General features: G+C 35.2%; 2 protein-coding genes, 1 non-coding gene and 1 pseudogene across 4 annotated transcripts; all 4 read right to left on the bottom strand.

The window, feature by feature from the left end:
- Positions 1–2,496: 2,496 nt before the first annotated feature.
- On the bottom strand, positions 2,497–7,401 carry LOC114760184 (subtilisin-like protease SBT4.10; annotated as a pseudogene).
- Positions 7,402–8,846: 1,445 nt separating this feature from the next.
- Positions 8,847–12,065, bottom strand: LOC114760176 (reactive oxygen species modulator 1). Of its 2 annotated transcripts, XR_003742024.1 has the most exons (4): positions 11,890–12,065; positions 10,324–10,361; positions 9,138–9,388; positions 8,847–8,992 (listed from the first exon to the last, which is right to left on the bottom strand). XR_003742024.1 is itself a non-coding variant. In XM_028949442.1 (3 exons), the coding sequence occupies exons 1-3, from the start codon at positions 11,960–11,962 to the stop codon at positions 9,275–9,277; spliced, it is 225 nt and encodes a 74-aa protein (XP_028805275.1). In that variant the 5' UTR covers positions 11,963–12,065; the 3' UTR covers positions 8,939–9,274. The 2 variants fall into 2 exon arrangements, 1 of the variants encoding a protein (XP_028805275.1); XM_028949442.1 differs by having other exon boundaries at positions 8,939–9,388.
- Positions 12,066–12,075: 10 nt separating this feature from the next.
- On the bottom strand, positions 12,076–12,147 carry TRNAE-UUC (transfer RNA glutamic acid (anticodon UUC)). The gene has a single exon. It is a non-coding gene; the product is annotated as a tRNA-Glu (tRNA).
- A 1,371-nt stretch (positions 12,148–13,518) lies between these two features.
- Positions 13,519–22,177, bottom strand: LOC114760178 (PH, RCC1 and FYVE domains-containing protein 1). The gene is made up of 9 exons (XM_028949443.1): positions 21,515–22,177; positions 19,668–19,754; positions 19,053–19,142; positions 18,433–18,513; positions 18,085–18,279; positions 15,842–17,980; positions 15,031–15,177; positions 14,428–14,813; positions 13,519–14,046 (listed from the first exon to the last, which is right to left on the bottom strand). Exons 1-9 carry the CDS (start codon positions 21,581–21,583, stop codon positions 13,914–13,916), a joined length of 3,327 nt encoding a protein of 1,108 aa, XP_028805276.1. The 5' UTR covers positions 21,584–22,177; the 3' UTR covers positions 13,519–13,913.
- Between the last annotated feature and the right edge of the window lie 202 nt (positions 22,178–22,379).

Below are 22,379 nucleotides of genomic sequence, written 5' to 3' on the forward strand. Positions count from 1 at the left end.
GAAGTGGAACTGGGTTCCTGGTGGGGGACCAAGGAAGTGAGTTCCACCGATTTTGATGGAAGTGGGAGTTCCATGGAAGTGGCTTCCAGCATACCAAACATCTTAAATTCCACTTCCACTTCCACTTCCCTCCCTCCCAATTCCATGCTACCAAACGGGGCATAAACTTTTTATGTGACTATTAAGTACTCGTACTCTCTTTGTCTCTCATCCTACATATTAAAGAATCTATTAGGGATAAGTTGTTCCTATTTGTAGAGACACCAGCTTGTATCAAACTTTAAGTGTCACTTTTCATTTTTGCACGTACTAAATATAAAAGAATTTGTTAGGATGATATGTTCCTATTAATTATTGGTTAATATCACTGTATTGTTCTTTTTAATTAGAGAATCAAGCACTAACAAGTTAACGTGACAAGCAAAATCAAATACGTGCGCCGTTTATAAAAGGACTCTCATGACAGGTTACAAGACCAAAGGCAATGCATTAATTATTTGTTTGGCTCTCTAACTCTCTCCCTCAAAAGGTGTTTTTGAAAGGTAAATTGCATTTTTAAACATTTATTATATTTAAATAATTTTAATCAACTTTTTTATCTACGTAATTCGCTAATTACTTGTATGTTGTGTTAAATAGAATTAGAAGAAATATTTAGTAAGATAGGGTCGAATTCGACGCGGTAAAAAGGCCTAAACAACAAGACTCCTAGCATGATTTTTTTCACCCACAAGTTTAAAGGCAAGACTTTACCTAGTCTACATTATTTGACCGATTGACCTAATCACCATTAATATTGTTTTTTCAGTGTAAAATGAACATCAATACCCAAAAGAATTACAAGAGCACGATGGTTTTGACAAAACAAAAGAACCAAGGCATATTGTTCTATATTTTAATTTGGATTAACACCATTTTAGTCTCTAAAAATTGACTTCATTTTGGTTTTAGTCCTTGAAATTTGAAACAATAGTTTTAGCCTCTGAAATTTGATTTTATTTTAGTTTTGATTCCTAAAATTTAACCTCATTTTTTATTTCAGTCTTTGTTTTGGGGACTAAAAATTTTAAACCGGACCAAGGAACCAAAACCACTAATTTAAAATTTGAGAGACCAAAAATGAAAATAAAGTCAAATTGTAATGACTATAAGTGGTATTGACCCTTTTAATTTTGTCCAAGTTCTCACCACTTTTTGTTCTCCCTTTTTAACACAAAGAACACTTTTTGAATTTGATATTTTAAATTTATCTCAAATTCTTTTTTTGATTTATTCCAAATTAGCTACTTAATTAACCAAATTATGCTTGTTCTTAACTCTAACAAACGGGCCGTTATAGGCCAGATTTTTTTTTTTTTGTCAAAGTTATAGGCCAGATTCGAACTGCCTCTTCTTAAAAGGATCTTCACCGACCATATATAAAATCCCACGGCTACCAATGAGCCTACTTTCATTCTCCTTTTTTGATAACTTCCTCTTCTTCTTTTTCTCGGTGACATAACTTCCTCTTTGGATATGGGACTAAAAACATTAAGGGAAAAGAAGTTGCCAACTGCCCTTATTATATATAGTGTTTCAGTTGTACATTTAATTACATACATATATGACATATTTTATTTTTTATTATATAAAATTTTTTAAGGGGTTTGAATCTTCATAAGTTATAAAATTTGATGGTTTTTATTTTAATGTAATTGTTAGTGGGTTTCATACATTTTCATTTGGGAAAATCTTCCCAAAAAAAAAAAATAGCTCCTGAATTTCAAAATTTCAAATCAGTCTTGTTTATTACATTTTAATAGCAATTAACTATACTTGAAAAGCAAATAACAAAATATTTTTGTAATAATTATTAATCTGGGATTTGAAATTTTAAAAAGTATTTTTTTTGGAATTTTTCGTTTTCATTTTTTTTAAATTAATAAAAACATATTAAAATCTAAACTAAAGTCTTGGCAATATAATGGAATAGGTCCCACATTCCTTTTTTCTTTTTTATTCTTAGTGAAACAAAAGTATTCTCAAGTCACATTAGACTTGATTAATCCCTTTCGTACCTGAAGGGGTTAAGAAGTAACCCTTCCAACAAGTGCGCTTTCCAGAATTTGAACTTGTGTTTTCCTTTTTATGGGGGTGAGGCTACTACTATCTCAACTAACAGCTTGTTAGTCCGCATTCCTTTGTTTTTATTAGCATAAAAATGATAATTACTCAAGTTTCTGTAAAACCCCAACACTTTTTGGCTAAACTAAATCACACTATTGAAGAGTTACTTGTTTAACTAACACAGAAAGTGCTTTTCCATGTCACGTTTGAACCAATATAAAAGTTGCACAAATTTGCATGGCCTAATTACTCATCACTTTTAAAACTAACATTGAACATGAAATTAATCAGAAATACTAAGTTACACAAGCAAAGGAGAAGTCCATTTATTAATATTTCTCAGAATGCCAAAACCTACGAATCAAACTAACAATATATGATTCAATTGTACTACCTCACACTTACAAGAATTGCACTTCGAACATTGTGTGTTTCATCTGACCAGACCAACGATGAAGAAAGCACTGCTTTTGGTGATTTTCCTCCAACAATTGTAACCACAAAAGACTGTTTCTCATTCATAGACTTGAACGACAAAGTTTGAGGTTCCACTTTGATACTCATTTTTGAATTTGGTGAAACAGTCACTTTGTAGTTCGAGTTAGCAGATCCAACTTTTGTGACTGTTCTATTAACCTTGACATTGAAAGGCTGCATTGTCTGAACTGTAATTCCCAGTGAAGGATAATTTGTGTTCCGGACCAAAGATCTATCAGGAGATCTAGGACATGTGACACTTCGATCTCCAGATATTTGTTTAGTTGTTGTATGATCATAACCTAGGTTGCATGACATTTGTATGTAATCTTGCTTAGAAAGGTCATAAACTAACCCTGGATCAGCAGCTTGCACAGGATTAACATGTCCTGATCCATAAGCAAACTCACCAACATGATCATCATTATCATTAGCAGCAATTTTCATAGGTTTAGCTGTCGGCATGATCGCAGATCTGATGGCTGCCGGGGACCAATCTGGGTGAAAAGTTTTCACATATGCAGATATTCCAGTAACATGTGGGCATGCCATAGAAGTTCCAGCCTGTATGTTGTATTTCACTGATCTTTTATCTCCAGGATTGCCTAAGGAAAAATCAATAAGTAAAATATATCACCTACATAACTAATAAGTTGCTTCAATACTAACATAGGATATTGTATCTAACATTTTTTTCAGTCTTTTACTCTTCCAAACAAATTAAACATGGGAATATTGGTCAAGTGTCCCCGGTTAGAAAATTAATAGGTTAATCTCATTGTTAGTTTTACAGTTTGATCAAATTTTGATTTTGATCTTTATAGTTTCGAATAATTAGTTTTGGTCCCTATAATTTCATAAAAACTTGGTTTGAAATTAAGTACAGGAACCAAAACCAAAATTCTTTAAAAATATAGGAACCATTATGGAGACTAAAATCAACGATTTGGAATGACAAGGATCAAAATCAAAATTCAATCAAATTATAAGAACTAACAATAGTATTAACCCAAAATTAACTGTGCAAAGGTATCTAAGGACTCAAGTTCTTGAGTGGGTACATTTCACCTTCAGCGAGTATTATTATTCCTTGGTTATGTGCAATATATCTTCAACTAGCTATGCCAAAATATCATCTGTTTTACACATAATTGAAAATAGGTTGTACTTGCTAAAGAAAAGTTTCATTCGCTAAAGATAGGCTGCACCAGGTTCTTGAACAAAGTTCAAATACCTTTGCACAATTAATTTAACTTCTAACAAGGGACTTTTGACCAATTTTCTGATTAAGCGTTAGGGTCGCTAACCTGAGGGTGAAGCAATAGGTGAAAATGCAGCCAAGATATCAACCCCTGGAGCAGTTATATATATCTGGTTTAAGAATTTCTGCAACAATGGCATTTGGCCCTCGAGAAGAAGAATCAGCCACATTGGGAGCATTATGATCTTCAACAGCCTCACTCTTGAGAATTTCAGCTTTTGGATCTTTGGTTGATCTTGTATAAGACCTCACGAGATCATAATCACTAGAATACAAAGTCAAAGAAGGTAATGAACTCACATATGACACATTACCTTCACCATCATCTTCTGTAATTGCACCAATCGCTCCAGCACTAAAAGCCTTATCTTCTCCATCAGGATAAGGACACGACACATTCTTCCCTGTAACCAAACTACTCTCTAAACAATGACAGTCATCAGCTTTAACTTTTGGGCACTTCTCTGAATCGCCATTTTTTAAAGCTACAAGAAACTGTGTGCCATTTGATGCAAAAGAATTGACTGAATTGCCAGTTAGGGTTTTGCCATTGCCAAGAACAACCTTGTCGATGATTCTACCATCAATGGTGCTTGATGCTACTGTGAAAGGCCATGGTGCTTGATTCTACCCTGAGACTGTGGTTGGATCAGGACCATTGTTTCCAGCTGAATTCACTGTGAGGATTCCTCTTGCCATTGCATGAAAGGAACCAATTGAAATGGCGTCGTTTTTGAAATCTGTTGGAGATGGTTTTCCTAATGAAACAGAAAGAATGTCTACTCCATCTGCAATGGCATCATCAAAAGCAGCTAACAATTTCGCTTCATCACAACCTGCGACTATGTTTCATGTGTTAGAATTGTTAGAATACGATAAACGTAGACTACCTAGACTACTGGAAAACACACATATATACTATATTATAACCTCTTTCTAACTTCACTTTTTAATAACATCTGAAATAATTTAAGCTTACTTAGATGCCTTTTACATCAAGACCCCTAATGTAATCATATTAAGTACAATATTTATTATTTACGAACTTTAAAATTACCATTAGAACTACTTGTCATATCGGCCTAGGGACAGAGGTGTCCTCGAGATATCAGGGTGGCCATGGGTTCGATCCAAAGCTCACTTAGCCCCCTTCCTAGTCCAAGAGAAAAAACTACAGTCATTATCAAATAGTTTTGTCACTCCCACAAAGCTCACCTACAGTTATTTCTAGAATGTATTTTTGAAGTACCTCTTTTGATCATTCCTTCCCGTTGAAAAGTACTCTCTTGATGGAAAATCTCTTTAATAAATAAAGTAGATTAAGATCTTATATTTAGAATCGAAACAAGCCACCTTTCTACTAGCCCTTATATTTTGGACCAAACAAAGTACTATATACCCCTCCAATCCTCAACGTAGAAACTAATTTGAGTGTTAATCTTAGTTCTAAAGACCCATTTCATCATATATTCAACAATTTTTTTCCAAATTAACCCTATTACGCTAATCAAATAAGGGTAGGAGGGAGGGGATTAAAAAAGATGACTAAGGTATTTTGGAAAAAATATATCATATTACCTAATTTAACTAACATTCTTAATCTATTTGAATTAGTTAATTAGGTCTTATGTTAAGGAATAGAAGAGTATATGACAAAATATATTATTAAATCATTGACACTAAAAGCCACAAAGAATTCTAAAGAATTTATTTGCAAACTACTCAACAAATCCTTATCACCTGAAGGATTGCAAACTTCGCAAGCAGCAATTCTTGAGGATGGAAAGGCTAGCTCCTCTTGCAATGCCTGGTGCAAGTCCATAAAAGCTTGCATCTTTAACTTTGTTTCCTGCATCAATTGAAGCAGTATGTGTTCCATGGCCATCGTTGTCCACAGCAGAATCATCTACGTAGAATCGAGCTCCTATAATCTTCTTGTTGCACGTAAAGGTTTTCCCACCTCTGCAACTTCCTGATTCAGTGCACAAGGCAAATAAACTTTAAAAATGTTCAATTGCTTGGACTAGATAAAGTTTTTAATTTAATTACCTTTCCATTTTTTTGGAACAGGACCAAAACCATGATCACTGAAACTGTCTGATCCTGGCCATATTCCAGTATCAACGACTCCAATTATAACATCACTTTCAGCAGCTGGCTGTCATTTAATGGATTCATGAAATCCTATGAAGTCCCATGATCTTGTCGTATGAGTTTCAAGCGTTGCACTTGGGAAAACAGATACTACTTCCTTCATCTGAGCAATCTTTTCTGTTTCTTCTTCAGTGAGTTTTGCAGCAAACCCATTAAAACTTCTCTTGTGGCTCTGAATCAACCAACCTGAAGCATCGTGGTCTTCATCACCATGGATGACTTGTTGTAGAATGCTCAAATGACGAGAAGTCGGAGAATACGATCATTCTTCCTCAGGAAGTGATCCCATGTAGACGATATATGTTTTCCTGTCACCACCAGCATCATCAATCACTACAAAAAATTGACTTTCAGCGGCGATAAAAGTCGCCGCTGAAAAGTCGCCACTGAAAGTACAAAAATCATTGCCGTAGCAACCGTGGCTGAAAACTTTCAGTGACGACTATAAAGGTCACCGCTAAAAGATACTTTCAGCAGCGATTTTTAGAAGTTTCAAATGTCGCCGCTGAAAGACACTTTTGGAAGCAATAATGAAGAAAGACGCAGCACAGAGGAAAACAGTTGATGAATAATACTCCCTCCGTTCTTTATTATAAGAAACATTTGATGCTTATGGCATATTCCTATACATAAGAGACACTTACAAGTTGTCTCTACTTTTTTGTGTTGATTTACTATTTTACCCATATTTATTATCTCCAACTCACACTCTCTCTCCCTCCCACTTCTCTTTCTTTTAATAATTTAATTGTTCTCTCTTATGCTCTCTCCTTATTAATGAGGGCATTTTTGGAAAAAAATTATACTTTTTACACATTAATTGTTCTTAACTAATTTTAACTGTTTTTTTGATCAACGTACTTCGGTTATTTGTCTCTTATAATAAGGAACGGAGGGAGTATTGTTTAGCCCTTATTTCACCTCCTGGGATATTGAAGGATGCAGGAATGTTTCATCTCTGATTATTTTTATGAGAGAGAAAACAATTTAATTTCATTTATTGCTCTTGGGCGGCAATTATGACTTTCTTATATTGGTATTAAATTAAATCTGCTTCAATTAATGATGAGTGAATTTGACTAGATCTGAGCCATTTATTGTAAGGTCAAGTGTGTGCTAGATTTAATGCCATAAACGTGGATTAACAAAGGAGTAATTAACAGACAAAAATATACTTTAATTAGCCTATTATTTTACGAAATGATAATATAAAATATATTGTCGGTATTCAGTCAAAGTTGGATTTCATGGAATTGAATGAAATTAAAATTGCATCGCAATCGGATTTCCCGAATTTTGGACTGAGACACGATTATAATGTAAATTAACAAGCAAATGCAAATAATTATAAACAGGAAGGTCACTCCAGCACCAAATTTGCTTTGTTCAAATTCATTTTCCATTTCCCCTTCCACCTAACCAATTACTCTTATGCTCCTATTTATAAATCACCCCCAACATGTTTTATATAGACAAAGAAAACTTTTAGCTTTACTAACTCTCATTTAAAATTTAATAACTTTTTTAATTTTATTCCTCTTTAATATAAATTATACTACATGAGAACAAAGTCAACATATTAATAAATGAAGGGTAAAATTATACATTCATGTCAAAAAAATTTCTCTCTATCCTATAAATACAATCAAAAAATTTATTCTTTCTCTGCCATGTAAATATGATCAAAGGAGTACATATCAATTAGTGATAATGAAATCTCGTTAGTCAATGGAATAACTTTCAAAATTTAAGGAAGAAATTCTTTGTATCAAAAATAGCATATTGTCTGGTCTTATTTATAAGACAAAGAGAATTTTTCTTGCCTTAATATAAATTGCCTTATTAAATTTATTATATAAATACACAATTTTTCCTAATTTATTGTGTGAACTGTTGCTTTCTTAGAAAATACTATATGTGTGTACAGGGAAAAAGAAAGTATATATATTAAATAAAAATAAAATTAAAACTTTATTAAATTTTTAATGGAAAAAAAATTATTAAATGTCCAAACAAAGTTAAAATTAAATCTTATTAACTCTACTTTAAAACTTAACTTTTTTTTAACTATACTCAAATTTAATATATATATCATACCTCATGAAAATAAAGTATGCACAACAATGAATAAAAGGTAAAATCTTATATTCATATAAAAATTTAACAATGTAACTTATAAATAGGGTGAAAAATTAGCAAAAAAGATATAGTCAAAAAATTCTTCTTTTTCTACCTTATAAATAAAATTGCTTATAAATAAAAGGAAAAATTGCTTATAAATAAAAGGGTTAAGGTGTAAATCTGTCTAAAAAGTTTTCATTTAGGAGCTCTCAGCATGCAAAAGTTTTGTTGAATGCAAATTTACCTTAAAAATTTAAATTCATAGTAATATTACCCCTAAAAAGAACTAACAATTGTTCATACAGTACTTTTAATGGTAAGAGATAATATTTTTATAATTTTAAACTTTTTGGACAAATTTGCACTTAAAAATAACTTCTGATACCCACCATTTCTAAGAAAAATATTTGGGCAAATTTGTATTAAATTTTTGTAAGAATGTGTAGTTTTACCTTTCATTTATTAGTGTGTTAACTTTGTTTATATCAAGTATAATGTATACTAAATAAAAATAAAATTAAAAAGTTGTTAAATTTTAAATAAAAATTAATGAAATATAAAGTTTTTCTTAGTCTATATAAAACATATTAGAAGTTATTTATAAATAAGATCAGAGAAGTAGAATTACTATAATCTTTGATAGATTTTTTAAATTATTAATATATTTCTCAGGAGAAATATATCTAGCTGTGAGATGATTAACATGATATATCTCTTTGGAACGATTAAAAAAAATCGGATTTATTATTACAGGATTATTCATTTCATTTTGCCATAAAAGCAAAACAGAGCTGCAGCATCATACACTGTAACCTGACGTACTGGGGAAGGAAAGGGTTGTAAGAGCAGTAGTGACCCAGAGACTACTTTTCACTGCAAAGAAATACAGTATCACCATGAAAGAAAGAGTATTGAATCAAAAATACACAGAACGCCCTTGAAAAGAAAAATTCAAGGGCAATATCAAAGGATAAATACATAACAAAACTTCACACTGAACAAGAAGGTGCCACTAAACCTTATGGAAGGCCTATAAAACCCAAGCAAAGCAAATCCCCATGACTGATCTACTCATAATTTCCATGGATGCCAGATTTGAGCTCATAAGCAAGCCTCTGCCAGTAGGGAAGAAGAAAATGTTCATGAACTCAGTAATTAGTATGACTTCCCACAATGTATCAAGCTTCCAGCTCCCAAGAAAAGACCAAAAACAGCAGCGCTTCCCAGTGTGGTCTGTCCAATATGCCTAATTTTCAAAAATCCCGGTACCTGCAACTCGCATTATTAATAAAAATCAGCCAAATAAGAGCAGGAAACGAAGGAATTGATTTTTAACTCCCAATATAGTGTAATTCCATAAATACAATTGTAACAACCATGACGGAACTGACACAAATGGATATATGACTGATTTGGCCTTGTAAGGAGAAAAAAAATACAATGTCCTACAAATTCCTGGTCTTTGGCAATTAGAGTATTCATATCGTTGGTTCTGTTTGATTTGGACCAAAATCAAATTGAACTTCATAATCAGTTTTACAAAATAGAGGTTCTGTTCAGTTGACTTTGCCTCTAATACACAAAAACATATTTAAGGACTTGCTTTCATATTTGGGCTCTCAAAGCAGCAAAGGTCAAGTTGATAAAACATTTAAGCCAAATGCATATATAGACTAAAGGGGTGTTTGGGAACACCTAAAAGTGCTTTTAAAAAGTACTTTTCTGCAAATCGAGATAAACTCTTCGATATATTTATTTCTTATACCGTAAAATCACTTTTTTAAACCATGATTTGGTTTCCATCCAAACACCTCCTAAGTGGTCTGTGTAATTCCTGCAACAGAATGAATTCACCCACAACGAAACCCATGGATGTAACGAAGATTCCTCAACTAAGCAACCTATGTTTAGTTCAAGAGGCTCAATTCAGTATGTGGCGCCGCAAGAAGATCTTTGCACTATATCTCTTTATAATCACACATGAAATTTATTTTTAAGCTCTTATATGCAACAAAAAAAATCAAGTACACCAATTTTTACATGTTAGGTCTTACAATATGAAGTTGTTATTCCATAAAGTAGCACCATACTGAAGCTACTGATGGAAAGGCACCATTACTTTTTCTTGTCAAGCATCCAATGCAAAGATACCAGCAAAAGAGCAAAAACACACATGCATGCTTAGACACAACCACATGGCATACCTTATACCTAATAGCCTCGTATGTCCCATAAACAGCACCTGAAGGGGGAAAAACAGAGAAATTAGTAAAAGCTATGTAAATATTTCAAATGCAGGTCGAACATACCATATGAAAACTGTGAGCACATCCAATAGCTAAGTCGCATGTGATTTTAACATTTTATGAGTTTGACAACTTCAAGGCCATTATCAGTTAGGGCAAAGTTTTACATGACCAACGATTTGAAGAGGTCAAGTGTCTGAAGCAATACTCCAGCCAAAGTACTCAGACTTCATGCAAAGTTTAGAGATCAAGATTCAAACAATCTATACTCACTGCTAAGAAGTGTAAACTCAATTGGATTTTTTTTTTTTTTTGAGGGGTTCAAACCTCAATTGGATTAAACGGGAAAAAAAAAATGCCAAACTGGATGCCAAGCACTGTGGGAGGAATCATTCACTTGTTCTCGGTCCCCTCAAGTTCTACTAAGCATAATTTTGATATTTGAAAACTATTAATCGATCAAACAGATTCAAAGCTTAATATGATCAATTGGACTGTGACATTGAACAGAGAATCAAAAGATTGCAATGGGTATGTCCTATCTAAAAACCTCATGTACAACAACATAATTGGTTTCATATTGAAGAGACCCTATGGTTTGAGATTTTAGGTCCTTGGTCAGCTAAATGAGTACCATGAAAAGTGATGATAAAGAAATTGGGAATAGACAGAGGCGTGAAGGGAGAAACCATCCCGGCAGAAGTTTGTTTACTTAAGTACTCTAACAGCGTATCAAGGTTCTGTATGGTAAGCGATTTAAGAAGAAAAGAGCTAAATCAAGTAATTCCTTATTCCGGCCAGATGAAATATGAAATAGTAAAAATTTCAAAATTATATGTTTGACCAAGTTCATAATCCAAATGTTAAGCAAGACCACTTCCCGAATCAAATAAGAATTCATAATCTATATGATTCTTCTATTTCAAGATCCCTTCAAAGGACATGTGGTAACACATTCCAAATGGAAAAGAGATCACTTTAAAGGTGTCGATGAATTTTGTCAAAGCCAAAAGCTCAGCAGAATGAGACAAATGAAAAACCAGAAACACAGTCCAATAGCTAGCACATCTTACCTAGACACCAACAAGAATTAAACATAGTCAACTAAAAGCCTTCAAATTGCGAGATCATAAGGATAAAGGACAATCAAAAAAAAAAAAATCAATTCAGGCATCAAATTACTAGATTAATCCGAACAGTCCAAGTTCGAAATTTGTACCAACAAAAGAAAATTGATCATAGTTTACACAAGTAATTTTACAACATGCTTGCGATATCCTCGACGATGCAAAAGCAATTCCAGAAAACAAACGAAAGGGCAAAGATTTTCCAATACCACTTGCCTGAATTTATTTAAAAAAACGAAAAAAGAATAATTCAAAACAATAGAAAGTTGAAACAGAACTAGATGAAGCATAAAGCATCAAAGGAGATGAATAAGAAGTTCATAAATAAAAAAAAGAAGCAATGAAGGGAAAGAATCAAAAGGATTATGAATAAAAGCAGAGGAAATAAATGAAATACCGACAGCGCCGCCAACAGCACCACCAACTGCAAAGCCAGCGGTGACCCGAGCAAGGCAACTATCCTTCGCCATGAGAAAGGTGGACCGAACACAATTGAAGTCCTATTAACCACTGAACCAATCAAAAATGACGTAAGAGAGAAAAGCCCTAAATTGAAATTGGAAAAAAGCCAAAAACAGAAAAGTTCCGTTGCCGGGAATCGAACCCGGGTCTCCTGGGTGAAAGCCAGATATCCTAACCGCTGGACGACAACGGACTGGTTGATATTATTTTGATCACGCCTAATAGTATCAAATAATTAAAAATTAACGAGTCAAAAGATGCATGCTAACACTTGATTAAAACATCACTTAGCTAAAAAAAATTACAATAATGCGAATGTCGAGCCGAACAACATTTGTGTGGTGTTTGTGCAAGCTGTTGAGATCAATTAGCTGCTTCTTTACACATGATTTTTTGAAGAAATGTCATCCTAGCCCAAAAAAAAAAAAAAGGAGAGATTCTATGGTCATGAATCTAACGAAGTATGGAGACAACAGAGAACAAAAGAATTACATCCAACCATCCTCTCTCATAAGAAAATAATAAATGTTGCTATTGCGAACCGGCAAAACACAACAGTACATGGCACTAGGTATTGTGTGTTATGTTTACTCTTATAAAGGATGATGGACCAAACAGTTGTGATAGGAAGATTTGTCCACTTGGCTTGCCAAAAACACAAAAACTAGAGTCAAAAGGAATAAGAATCAGGACTTGTTTGTTTTTGTTTTTTTTTTTTTTTTTTTTTCAAAACAATTTTATAAAATTGTTTTTTAAAACCAGTTTTGAGAATAAAAAAACAGTTTGGATAATTATTTTAAAAAATGCATTTGAAACCAAAAAAACATTAAAAAAAAAAACACATTGTCCACAAGATGGGCGGCTAGTGAAAAGAGAAGGTTTTCCAAATTTTTCAAAACAAAAAAGATACAAACTACTCCTCCAATCCTTAATATAAGACCCTTTTAACTAATTTAATTAGATTAAGGAAGTTAGGTAAGTTAGTTAATTATAAGAAAAGTGACATATTTTTCCTAAAACACCATAATCATCTTTTTTAATACCGCATCTCCCTCTTCTACTTGATTATGGTTGAGAGGTTATCTATAAGGGTAATTTAGAGAAAATTGATAAATATGAAAAATGAGTCTTACATTTAGGACCGAAACCAACTCAAGAATTGGATCCTATATTAAGGACCGGAGGAGTACAATAAAAAATATAAATGCAAGCATCAAAGTATGTATGTACTAAAGCCTAATAATCAATCATAAATAAAGTTAAAACCATTTAAGCACACTTGGATTCTCTTTTCTTTTTTTTTTTTCCCTCCATTCCTTTTCCTATCTTCTTGCTTTTCTAAACTCTCCATGAAACCAATGCCAAAACCATAAAGGAGTAATTACACAAGCCGTGCAGTTTGTTTGTTGAGCTAGAAAATTGTATATCAGCCTCTAATTTGTTTTTGCTAAAATTCTACACATCATCAACCATGCAACATCAATTTCTTCTCCATCAAGAGCTCCAAGTGGAAAATTATTTCCCATGTAACATTACTAATTGCAAGAGCTAGAGTAAACACACGTTTAAATCAAGAACCGCACCTCCTATAGTAGAAGGAATCTTATGAACAGACTAGATAGGGAAAAAATTAGCAAATGCATTTGCTTATGAAATTTACACTGCAGCTACTTTCAACAAGAGCCAGCAACCTACTAAGAATATACATTTCTATCCCTCAACCCCCACACAAGGTACAGATAGGGAAAAAATGGAAAATGAAATCAATTTTAGAAAAGGGGAAAAAACGGGGGAAATTACAGAATCACAATCAAATCCCTATTCTTTCCTATCATGCCAAACATAGCTTCCCTCTAGGCTTTATAATAGATGGAAGCCAAATTGTACTGGATTAGTGCAGTCTTCTTGTAAATCAGAGCCGAAATGTTGAAAAGAACATCTCATATACAGATTGTTATGTCAATGAGCCAGGTCCTCACTCCCTACACCAACAGCCGATTTGTCAACCATGCGCACATTGTATTGTTCATACACACGTGCACGATTCTCGGCCCACCATTGTTCTGCCTGTTTCTCACTAAACCGCTTCCGACTGCATTCACCAGTGAGAAGATTAGAATACGTAAGAGATAATGTATCAAACACAGCCAGGGGGGGGCAAAAAATGGCCCATGAATTAGTTGCTTGATGCTAAAGATTTATTACAGAGTAATTGCCTGGTTTGTTTTACACACCATGATACAAGACTCAACCAACCTAGATAGCCTACATTTAAGTTACTGCACCAAAATGTCTTTTTAAAGTGGGGAAAAAAGCCTTACAGAGGCTAAACTGATATTAGAATCAAGCGGTAATTGAATAAGGACCATTTTTGGTGAATGCATAAATACCGTTATCACAATCTATATGACCAATTTCCTGATGAAGTCCTGCAAGTTTACAAAGAAACAATGCACCATAATGGAATCCATACCTGAAGCGAACTCTCTTTAGATCTATTACACCTCCAGGTAGGGAAGTGAGTGTGATATATACACCAGGTTCATCCTGCTCAACCCATTCATTCTCATTACGAGATTCACTTTCCTTTGTTCTGCTTCCATTTCTATTTGATGCATCTGACTGGCTCAGTTTATTGTGACCTGCAATACGGTTATTGATGGTGCTTGATCCATTTGACAGTGATTGACTGTTTGATCCCGTCAAGTCTGGTTCTAGACTGGTAGCCTGAACATTTAAACGCTCAACAGAAGCATTGCTGACTTCATTGGAACCAGGACTAGAACTAAAAGAAGCAAGAGAAGGTGATTTGACGTTCCTTGCTGCTCCAACAGGTAGCCTTTCAGCCATTTCCTTCAACTATTCAGTGTAATACACAAAGAAACATAGGATCAGTTAGACTTGTTCAGTGAAACCCCAAAATAAATTCCTGACCTCGTCAGTTTATTATTTAAAAAACAAATTCAAAATCTCTTGTGGATACAAAATGCACTAGTCAGAACTATCACAGCAACAAAATCACATTATGGATACAAAATTTGTAGACCATCACGCTGCTTTACATTACTAATCCTACCTGAGCAGTAAGTGACTTAATCACTTCCTTTGCCGCTTTACATTTAGCAGATTCTTCACCAGCAATGGCTATTGCTTCTTTCAGCTGTTTAGTTGTTCTTTCTAGCTCAATTTCTTGTAGTTGAGCTTGGCGAGTGAGATTTTCCACCTAAACAAAAAGAGTGATCAGGTTTACTACCAGACAACCACGTGAATCAACCACCATTAAGTAATTGAGCAATAAAAAAGAAAAGAGGAGGGTCCTCCCACACACACAGAACCCGTGCATGAAACAGTCAACCATAAACCTTAAAAGACTAAATATTGAGCAAGTTATTAAAAGAAACTCCTTAAAAGTAATTGATTGAAGTATCCAAACCAAAAGGTAAAGCAAAATTCCCATTGTTAATTTCGTATATCTACTTGGACTTTGCAAAACAAGGAACAATAATTAGCTTAGATATAAGCACATTGGAGTACAGAATATCCTTTTCTTTCTAAGCGTGCATCACAGAATCTGACAGCCCCAAACATGACATAACCGAGTCACAACATAAACAGATATTGCTTTCTTTGGTATACAACAGATAATGCATTTCGCTATCAATATCCAAGTGAAGATATTGACACGCACACTATTCCATTCTTGCCTCTGCTTCCACATGATACCCGTTTAATTTTCTTCAGACAGTACTTACATTGATAAGAAACATATCTAATGAATCAACTAGACTAAGTCCATACGAGAGGGTGAAACTTGTAAGCCCATGATATAAAGATTCTACCAACATTATTGTAGGCAAGAAAGGGAAGTGTTGTCACTAAAAAGTTACCTGCGCTCTTAATTTAATAACCTCCTGACTGAGGCTATCATTTGTCCTCTTAGCATCATCCACCACAATCTTTGGGGAGGTAAGTCCCCCAAGGGTTGGGGTTGGAGTAGTTGAACGAGGTGGACTGGGCCGTCTGGAAATGGGGGATGTTGCTCGAGAAACAATTCTAGATCCAGGAACAGAAGCTGAGAAAAACTTCTTTGATGATCCAAAAACAGGATTGAAAGATTTAGAAATATTCAGTGCTCCCCACTGTGAGCCTCCATTTGGAGCAGGCGAGACACGACTACTGTTGAATTCCAATTTCTTGTTTTTCTTCGAAGACCTGCTCTCCACTTGCTTCAAGGATTCCATTGAAGAGAATCTTCCAAGTTGATTACGAGATCTTGAATCCAACTTATCATCCTTATCAATAAACTCCAATGATCCCTGATTGATACTTCCTCTTCTGCTTACAGAAGAATGCGATGAAGAATCAGCTTCAATAGCTTTTCTTAGTTTATTGAAACAATTATCACAGACACGATAAGGCTTGTTGGGATTTGGTGCCATGGAAGCTTTAAGAGACTTCTTACTGCTGCATGAATGACAAAAAACAAGTCCACAATTATAACAATTGTGACGTTTTCGCTTAAAATTAAATGGCAGACGGCAACCAGAGCACATGGACTGGTCAACACCAGAGACCCACTTATGAAGACAGATAGCTGCAGTAAAATTAGTACCACAAGCAATACTTTTGACTTGCTTGTCTTTAAGAGCTTCTACTAATGTTGGGGTATTTCTATCATCATTATCCCCATGGCCTAAACGTCCATTCGCACCCTTGCCCCAAGTGTAGACCTCAGTCCTTGAAGTTAAAACTGCAACATGATATGCACCACAAGCTATCTCCTCCACAAAACTCTTTGAGAGCTTTCCTTCAACACGTGTTGGTAGCTTCCCATCAACTTGGGGATTTCCCAACTGACCATAGACAGGACTACCCATTGTATAAACATGGCCCTGTGTAGTAAGTGTGACGGTCAGACTATGTCCACAAGCAACTTGACAAAAGTTGGGCTCAACAAGAGCTGCAACGCAGGTAGGAACAAGTTTTGCTTCCTTGTCACCATGCCCAAGTCGACCCTTGTCTCCATCACCCCAAGTAAACAGCTTCCCCGATGAGCAATTGCTGGAACTTGAATTTCCAACCATGACTTCCACTACAGCAGCAGTATGCCAAACTCCGCAAGCAGCACGTACGGTTCGAAGTCCCTTCAGAGACTCTACTTCCCTTGGAATTGAAACACTTTTTCGATCCCCATGACCTAGAACACCAAATGTACCATCTCCAAAAGTAAACAATTGCCCAGAAGAGGTCACAACTGCAGTATGCCATGGTCCACATGAGATAGATGAAACATGCATGCCCTCCAAGGGTCCATTTACTCTTTTGGGGACCCAGTGACTCACTTGATTTCCATGCCCAAGGAGGCCATAATTGTAGGTGCCATCACCCCATGTATAAAGATCACCAGAAAATGTGACAGCGCATGTATGATACTCACCACAAGCAACAAGTTCAATATTTGTATTACTTAGAGTTTCTACAAGCTTTGGATGAAGAACATCAGAATCAACACCATGACCAAGCCTACCCCCTGATTCTTCACCCCATGAAAAAATTTCCCCTTGCTTAGTCACTAAGGCTGCATGCCGTCCGCCACAAGCAATATTCTGCACATCAAGTACTACTGCAGATTCCAAGGCTTTGGGAAATAGAGAATCCATTTTTGCACCAAAACAACTACCAACTCGATGAGTCCCACCACCCACAACACCATCACCAGTGCCTTCTCCCCAAATGAAAACATCTCCTAATGCATCACCATCATCATGACCAGACCCTTGGCTGGATGAACTGACAGCACTAGAAAGACTAACTCTAAAAGCATCCATAGGCATTGTCCTCATATGGCCATGTACACTATCAGATCCTCCTGATGACACAGAGTGAACTGAACCACTGGCAGAATCTGGAGGGAAGAAACCCTTTGGAGGAACAGCATACAAAATCACATCAGATAATGCTTTATCCAAACCATTCTTTGGGGGACTCTCATAAGGGCTATGAAGGCGAAGGTGATCTCCACTATCCTGCAAAGGGCAATGAAAATCCTCTTAATAGAAAATATATAATGTTGACTGAAATGGAGTTATGCATGGAAAACATGAAAAGTAGCACAGATATATAGCAATACCTTCTGCAAGCTTTCATTACTGCCAAATGGAGAGCTTAAGGGAGAACTTCTTCTAGTGTATGTTCGAGGACTATTAGCTTCAGAAGGAATACCATCACTTCTTGATTCTGTTCTCCACTTCCGGTGATGGCTACGTGATATTAATGCTTTCAAACCGCTGAACCAAACTTCAGCCTCATCTTTATCTTTGCAAATCTAGTTAAAAATAATCATATCACTCAATTATATTAAACCTTTACAAACAAAATAACTTGATACCATCCAGTGTATCAATGATATTCTGCAAAACAAAGGAGCAGGGCAGAAAGAGCCGATAATCCAAAGGAGGTGAATGAAAACAATCCATACCAAGTCCAGTGACCTATCACTGTAGATAAGAGAAAATGACTGGTATTCCTTTTCTGGCCGTGGATATCTTTGGAAGATTGGCTGAGAGTAGGAACAACGTTTAATCAGTGATGACAGCAGATGCCCAAGGACAAGAAAGAACTAGGAATATATTTATATTAGACACCCCTGTACAAGCTCATCAGGAAATCATGTGCAATGTCATTTAATAAATGACAACTAATTAGATTAGGGACAACTGGAGAGCAAATAAAATCAGTATGCATCTATAAATTCTCCAAAGAAACAGCACATTCATGGCTAATAGAAGGGAGTGAGAGAGTAACCAAACCATGACCACAGGAAATTAATCACTTGAAACTACTGCAAATATTCAAAAATTTAAAAATCTTGAATGTATCATCCAACAGTTTCAATAAGAGTAAATACCTATCTGCATTGGAGCACATGAGGGACCATATTCATGAGAGTTCACACATATGTGCATATAAAATTAATCAAACAAACAATGATGAAAGTATAGTACAAAAACTTGTCTCAAGGAGTTCTAACAACTTCTGTCTAAATCTAAAGCAGCAAAATAGTATCAATGAATTTCTTCTTCAACCTACAGCACTTACTGTGCGCTGTCCAGAGATAATTCTGGAAACGTGACTAAGTTTAAGGTGTTTCTCCTCCTTCCCTGAGAACCATATTAAAACAGATTCATCCTGAAAGCAAAGCAAAAATAATAAATTATTTTCAACTTTTAGAAGCAGGAAAAAATACCAATCAACTTCACGATGGAATCAACTAATGCATTCACCTAATGCAAAATAAATTGCAAGCAAGACCGTAACAATAATGACCATAGCGCCATCATTAAGTAATGAAAAAGAAAACTTTAATACCATATACAGGCAGCAAAGTTTCATATGGTCAATAAGTTTAAATATGTTTACAATTTTCCAAAAATTAAATTTTGAAAACCCGTGACGTAAATTGGAGTTGCTGCCTTGGCAAATTTGGCTAAGCCTTTGGCAAGCAAGCTTCCTTCAGTTCAAATTGCACAGCATATCAGGCTTTCACCTTCACATTTTCAACTAGCCACTAAAAAGTTTGTAAGAGATCAAAGATCATCATGATTTCCTTTTTTTTTTTTTTTCCTTTTTTTGGAAATTATGCTTCTTAAATTGCAATGTAGATAAACTTTTACAGGGACTAGTTTCCATCTACAGGGGAAAAAACAAACTCACATTTGAAAGGCGGAAGGGACAAAACTTGGGTTTCCCCCTTCTTCCATACTTGAGCAAGCAAGCTCCTTTCTTTAAAGCGGTAATGGCCTGCATATAAGATGAATAGAGGAACTAAGTCACCATGAACAACACAATTACTGATGAAAAACATTCACAGCTAATAGAACTTAGTACAGAATTTAGTAAGTGTAACAAAAAAATGGGAAGAGTAGAGAGGCAATGGCATCATGTCAAAGTTCCATACACCTCATCACACTGCAACAATAGATTGAATACACATCAACGTTTGTAAAGATGTCATCACGTAACATGCCACAATGAGACAGCATGGACAATCTATATGTATGGTTTTCTTATCTACTGATTAATATGGAGAAAATAACAGTACATCATATTTCTCTCGAGAGTATTAAATGCAAAAAGTTTGGGGGGGGGGGCCTTTCAAAAAGAGAACACTGATCAAATAAAATGATCCAAGAAATATTATAATAAAATAATCAAGCATCTCAATAACAAATCTCATAACGGTTTAGTCCAGTAAGAAAGCTGCAAAATCTTATAAATGACATTCTGATGTCATAACACAAGCCTTTGCAAATTACAAAACACATTTGATCGCTTGCACAATTTCATTTAGGAGTAAGTGAGCAAGGTTTCCAAGCAACAATCCAAATGCATAAGGTGCATTTAGTCTAAAATATTTAGCATTTCTTTCTCTCCTGTCCAGGAAACTCTTGTGAAGGTTACTCACTAAAGCAAGTTCCTATCTAAAGCCTGATTTACCACAAAAGGCCAAAGTGCCCTTCCTGTTCTATATCTCCTATTATATTGCTTAGCATTGTACAGAGTCCAACGAAGTTTACATAACTTATAAGATTTAAATAGCACTCCATCACAATTTCCACATACCCAAAGGTCATGAGTTAACATCATACAGTATACTAGCATCTATTTCTTTATGTTAAGCATAACCATAGGTAGCCAACATTTCCATAGACTGAACTGGAAGTCAGTTTGTTTTCTTTTACTTGCCATTCATCACACAGTGTACTAGCATTTATTCCTTTCTTTGCATAACCGTGTAGCCAACATTTCCATTGACTGAACCAGATGTCAGTTTGTTAGCGCAAGATTTTTTTCTTTTTTTGGATGAGGACGGAAATCAGATGGATCAACATGAACAATGGTGTTAAATGTCTCTTTTGCAAGATAGCGTAATTGTCACCATTGAAAAAGTAAATGTAAAACGGTGACCTAAAAATCTTGCTTGAGCTCATACACTTCAAGCCAAAAGTTGACACAGATTTTGCGAATGAGAGGTTTAAAAACTAGAAGTTATTTACGTGAATGTGAAGCTCTTTGCCCCAAAGAAAATCAACCAATTATCTATAATTTCCCTCATCCCAAACACGTTAAAATCAAAACATCCAGAAAGTTGCAAAACAATGCCTCAATAATGATCATAATAACAACTTTCTTCCTCATTCAAAGAAAAGTGGGGGAAAGATGATAACAACATCAATAATAACACTCTTACCAGGGCTCACAAGGTTATAGGTACTCGTAAGTCTTGGGATTGTCAAAAAATCAAAATTAGAGAGCAAAAAGGCTACTCAAAAGAGATGAAATTTGAGTAAACAAGGCAAATCACTACACATGGTGGACATCAACCACATCCTACTTGTCCTTTACCCCACAATCCATAAAGGTAAAACATTGCTTACAGTGCCAAAAACAGCGAAATCTAAAAGCAAACAGTACTCTAGCATCAAGTATCCAGAAATATCTACCAACACGGTAATGTGAAATTCAGGAAAGTTTCCAAAGAAATGGACAAACATAGATACCTGCTCAGTGTCTCTTTCCACAGGACCAGTTTTGTTAAGATCCGACATCATTCTATCAGTCCGCGACATTACCCAAACAAAAAACACTATTAATCTCTATTCCCAAATCTAAACAACAGTCTTGCACTCAGCCATTTTCATAATCAAGCCCTTCCATTCATTAATTCATCAAAAAACTCCACGAAACCCCTAGTAAACGCCCAATTGCAACGCTCCAACAGCTCAAAATCCTCACCATCCCGCAAATCCACCATGATATTCCCTCCTGTTGAACTCCAATTGGCTCGATTAAATTTCCATTATGCACTCCACAAACCAAAACAATGCTTCCGAACTGTGGGCCAAGCACAGTGAAAACTCAAGGGCCCTCCAAAGTGAGTTTCAACACTAATTAACAAAGAAGACCTGTTAGGTTATGAAGGAAAACCGATCAGCAAATGAGGGACAAGCTTCATGGATTCCGGCGATTGAAAAGTGACTGAGCTCAGGTCAGTGTTGCAAAAAGGAAAATCGGACTGAGAAAGTGCGGGAAACAAAATGGGAAAATCTAGGGAAGCATGATCTGATTATCGTTGCAGAAGGGAGAGAAAGTGAAGAAGAGAGAGACGGGAAAGCTGGAAGAATTGTAAAAGAATAAAAATTCCGCCGTCTATGGCTGAGAAGTGAGAGAACTGAAAACAGAAATAAGCAAAATGGCAAAAAGTGAAGGCACAGAGAAAATTGCCCAAAATGTTGGCCAAATTTTCGAGATTGACACTTCGCTTTTCTCTTTTTTTTTTTTTTTTTTTGGGGGGGTGAAGGAGACGTTTGATCATTTGGTTTTCAGAAAATCCAAAACACGACGAGGAAAAATAATACTAAAAGA

The sequence above is a fragment of the Neltuma alba genome, unplaced genomic scaffold, assembly GCF_004799145.2.
Source record: "Neltuma alba isolate B1F8T4 unplaced genomic scaffold, ASM479914v2 tig00010944_pilon, whole genome shotgun sequence".
Lineage (NCBI taxonomy): Eukaryota > Viridiplantae > Streptophyta > Magnoliopsida > Fabales > Fabaceae > Neltuma > Neltuma alba.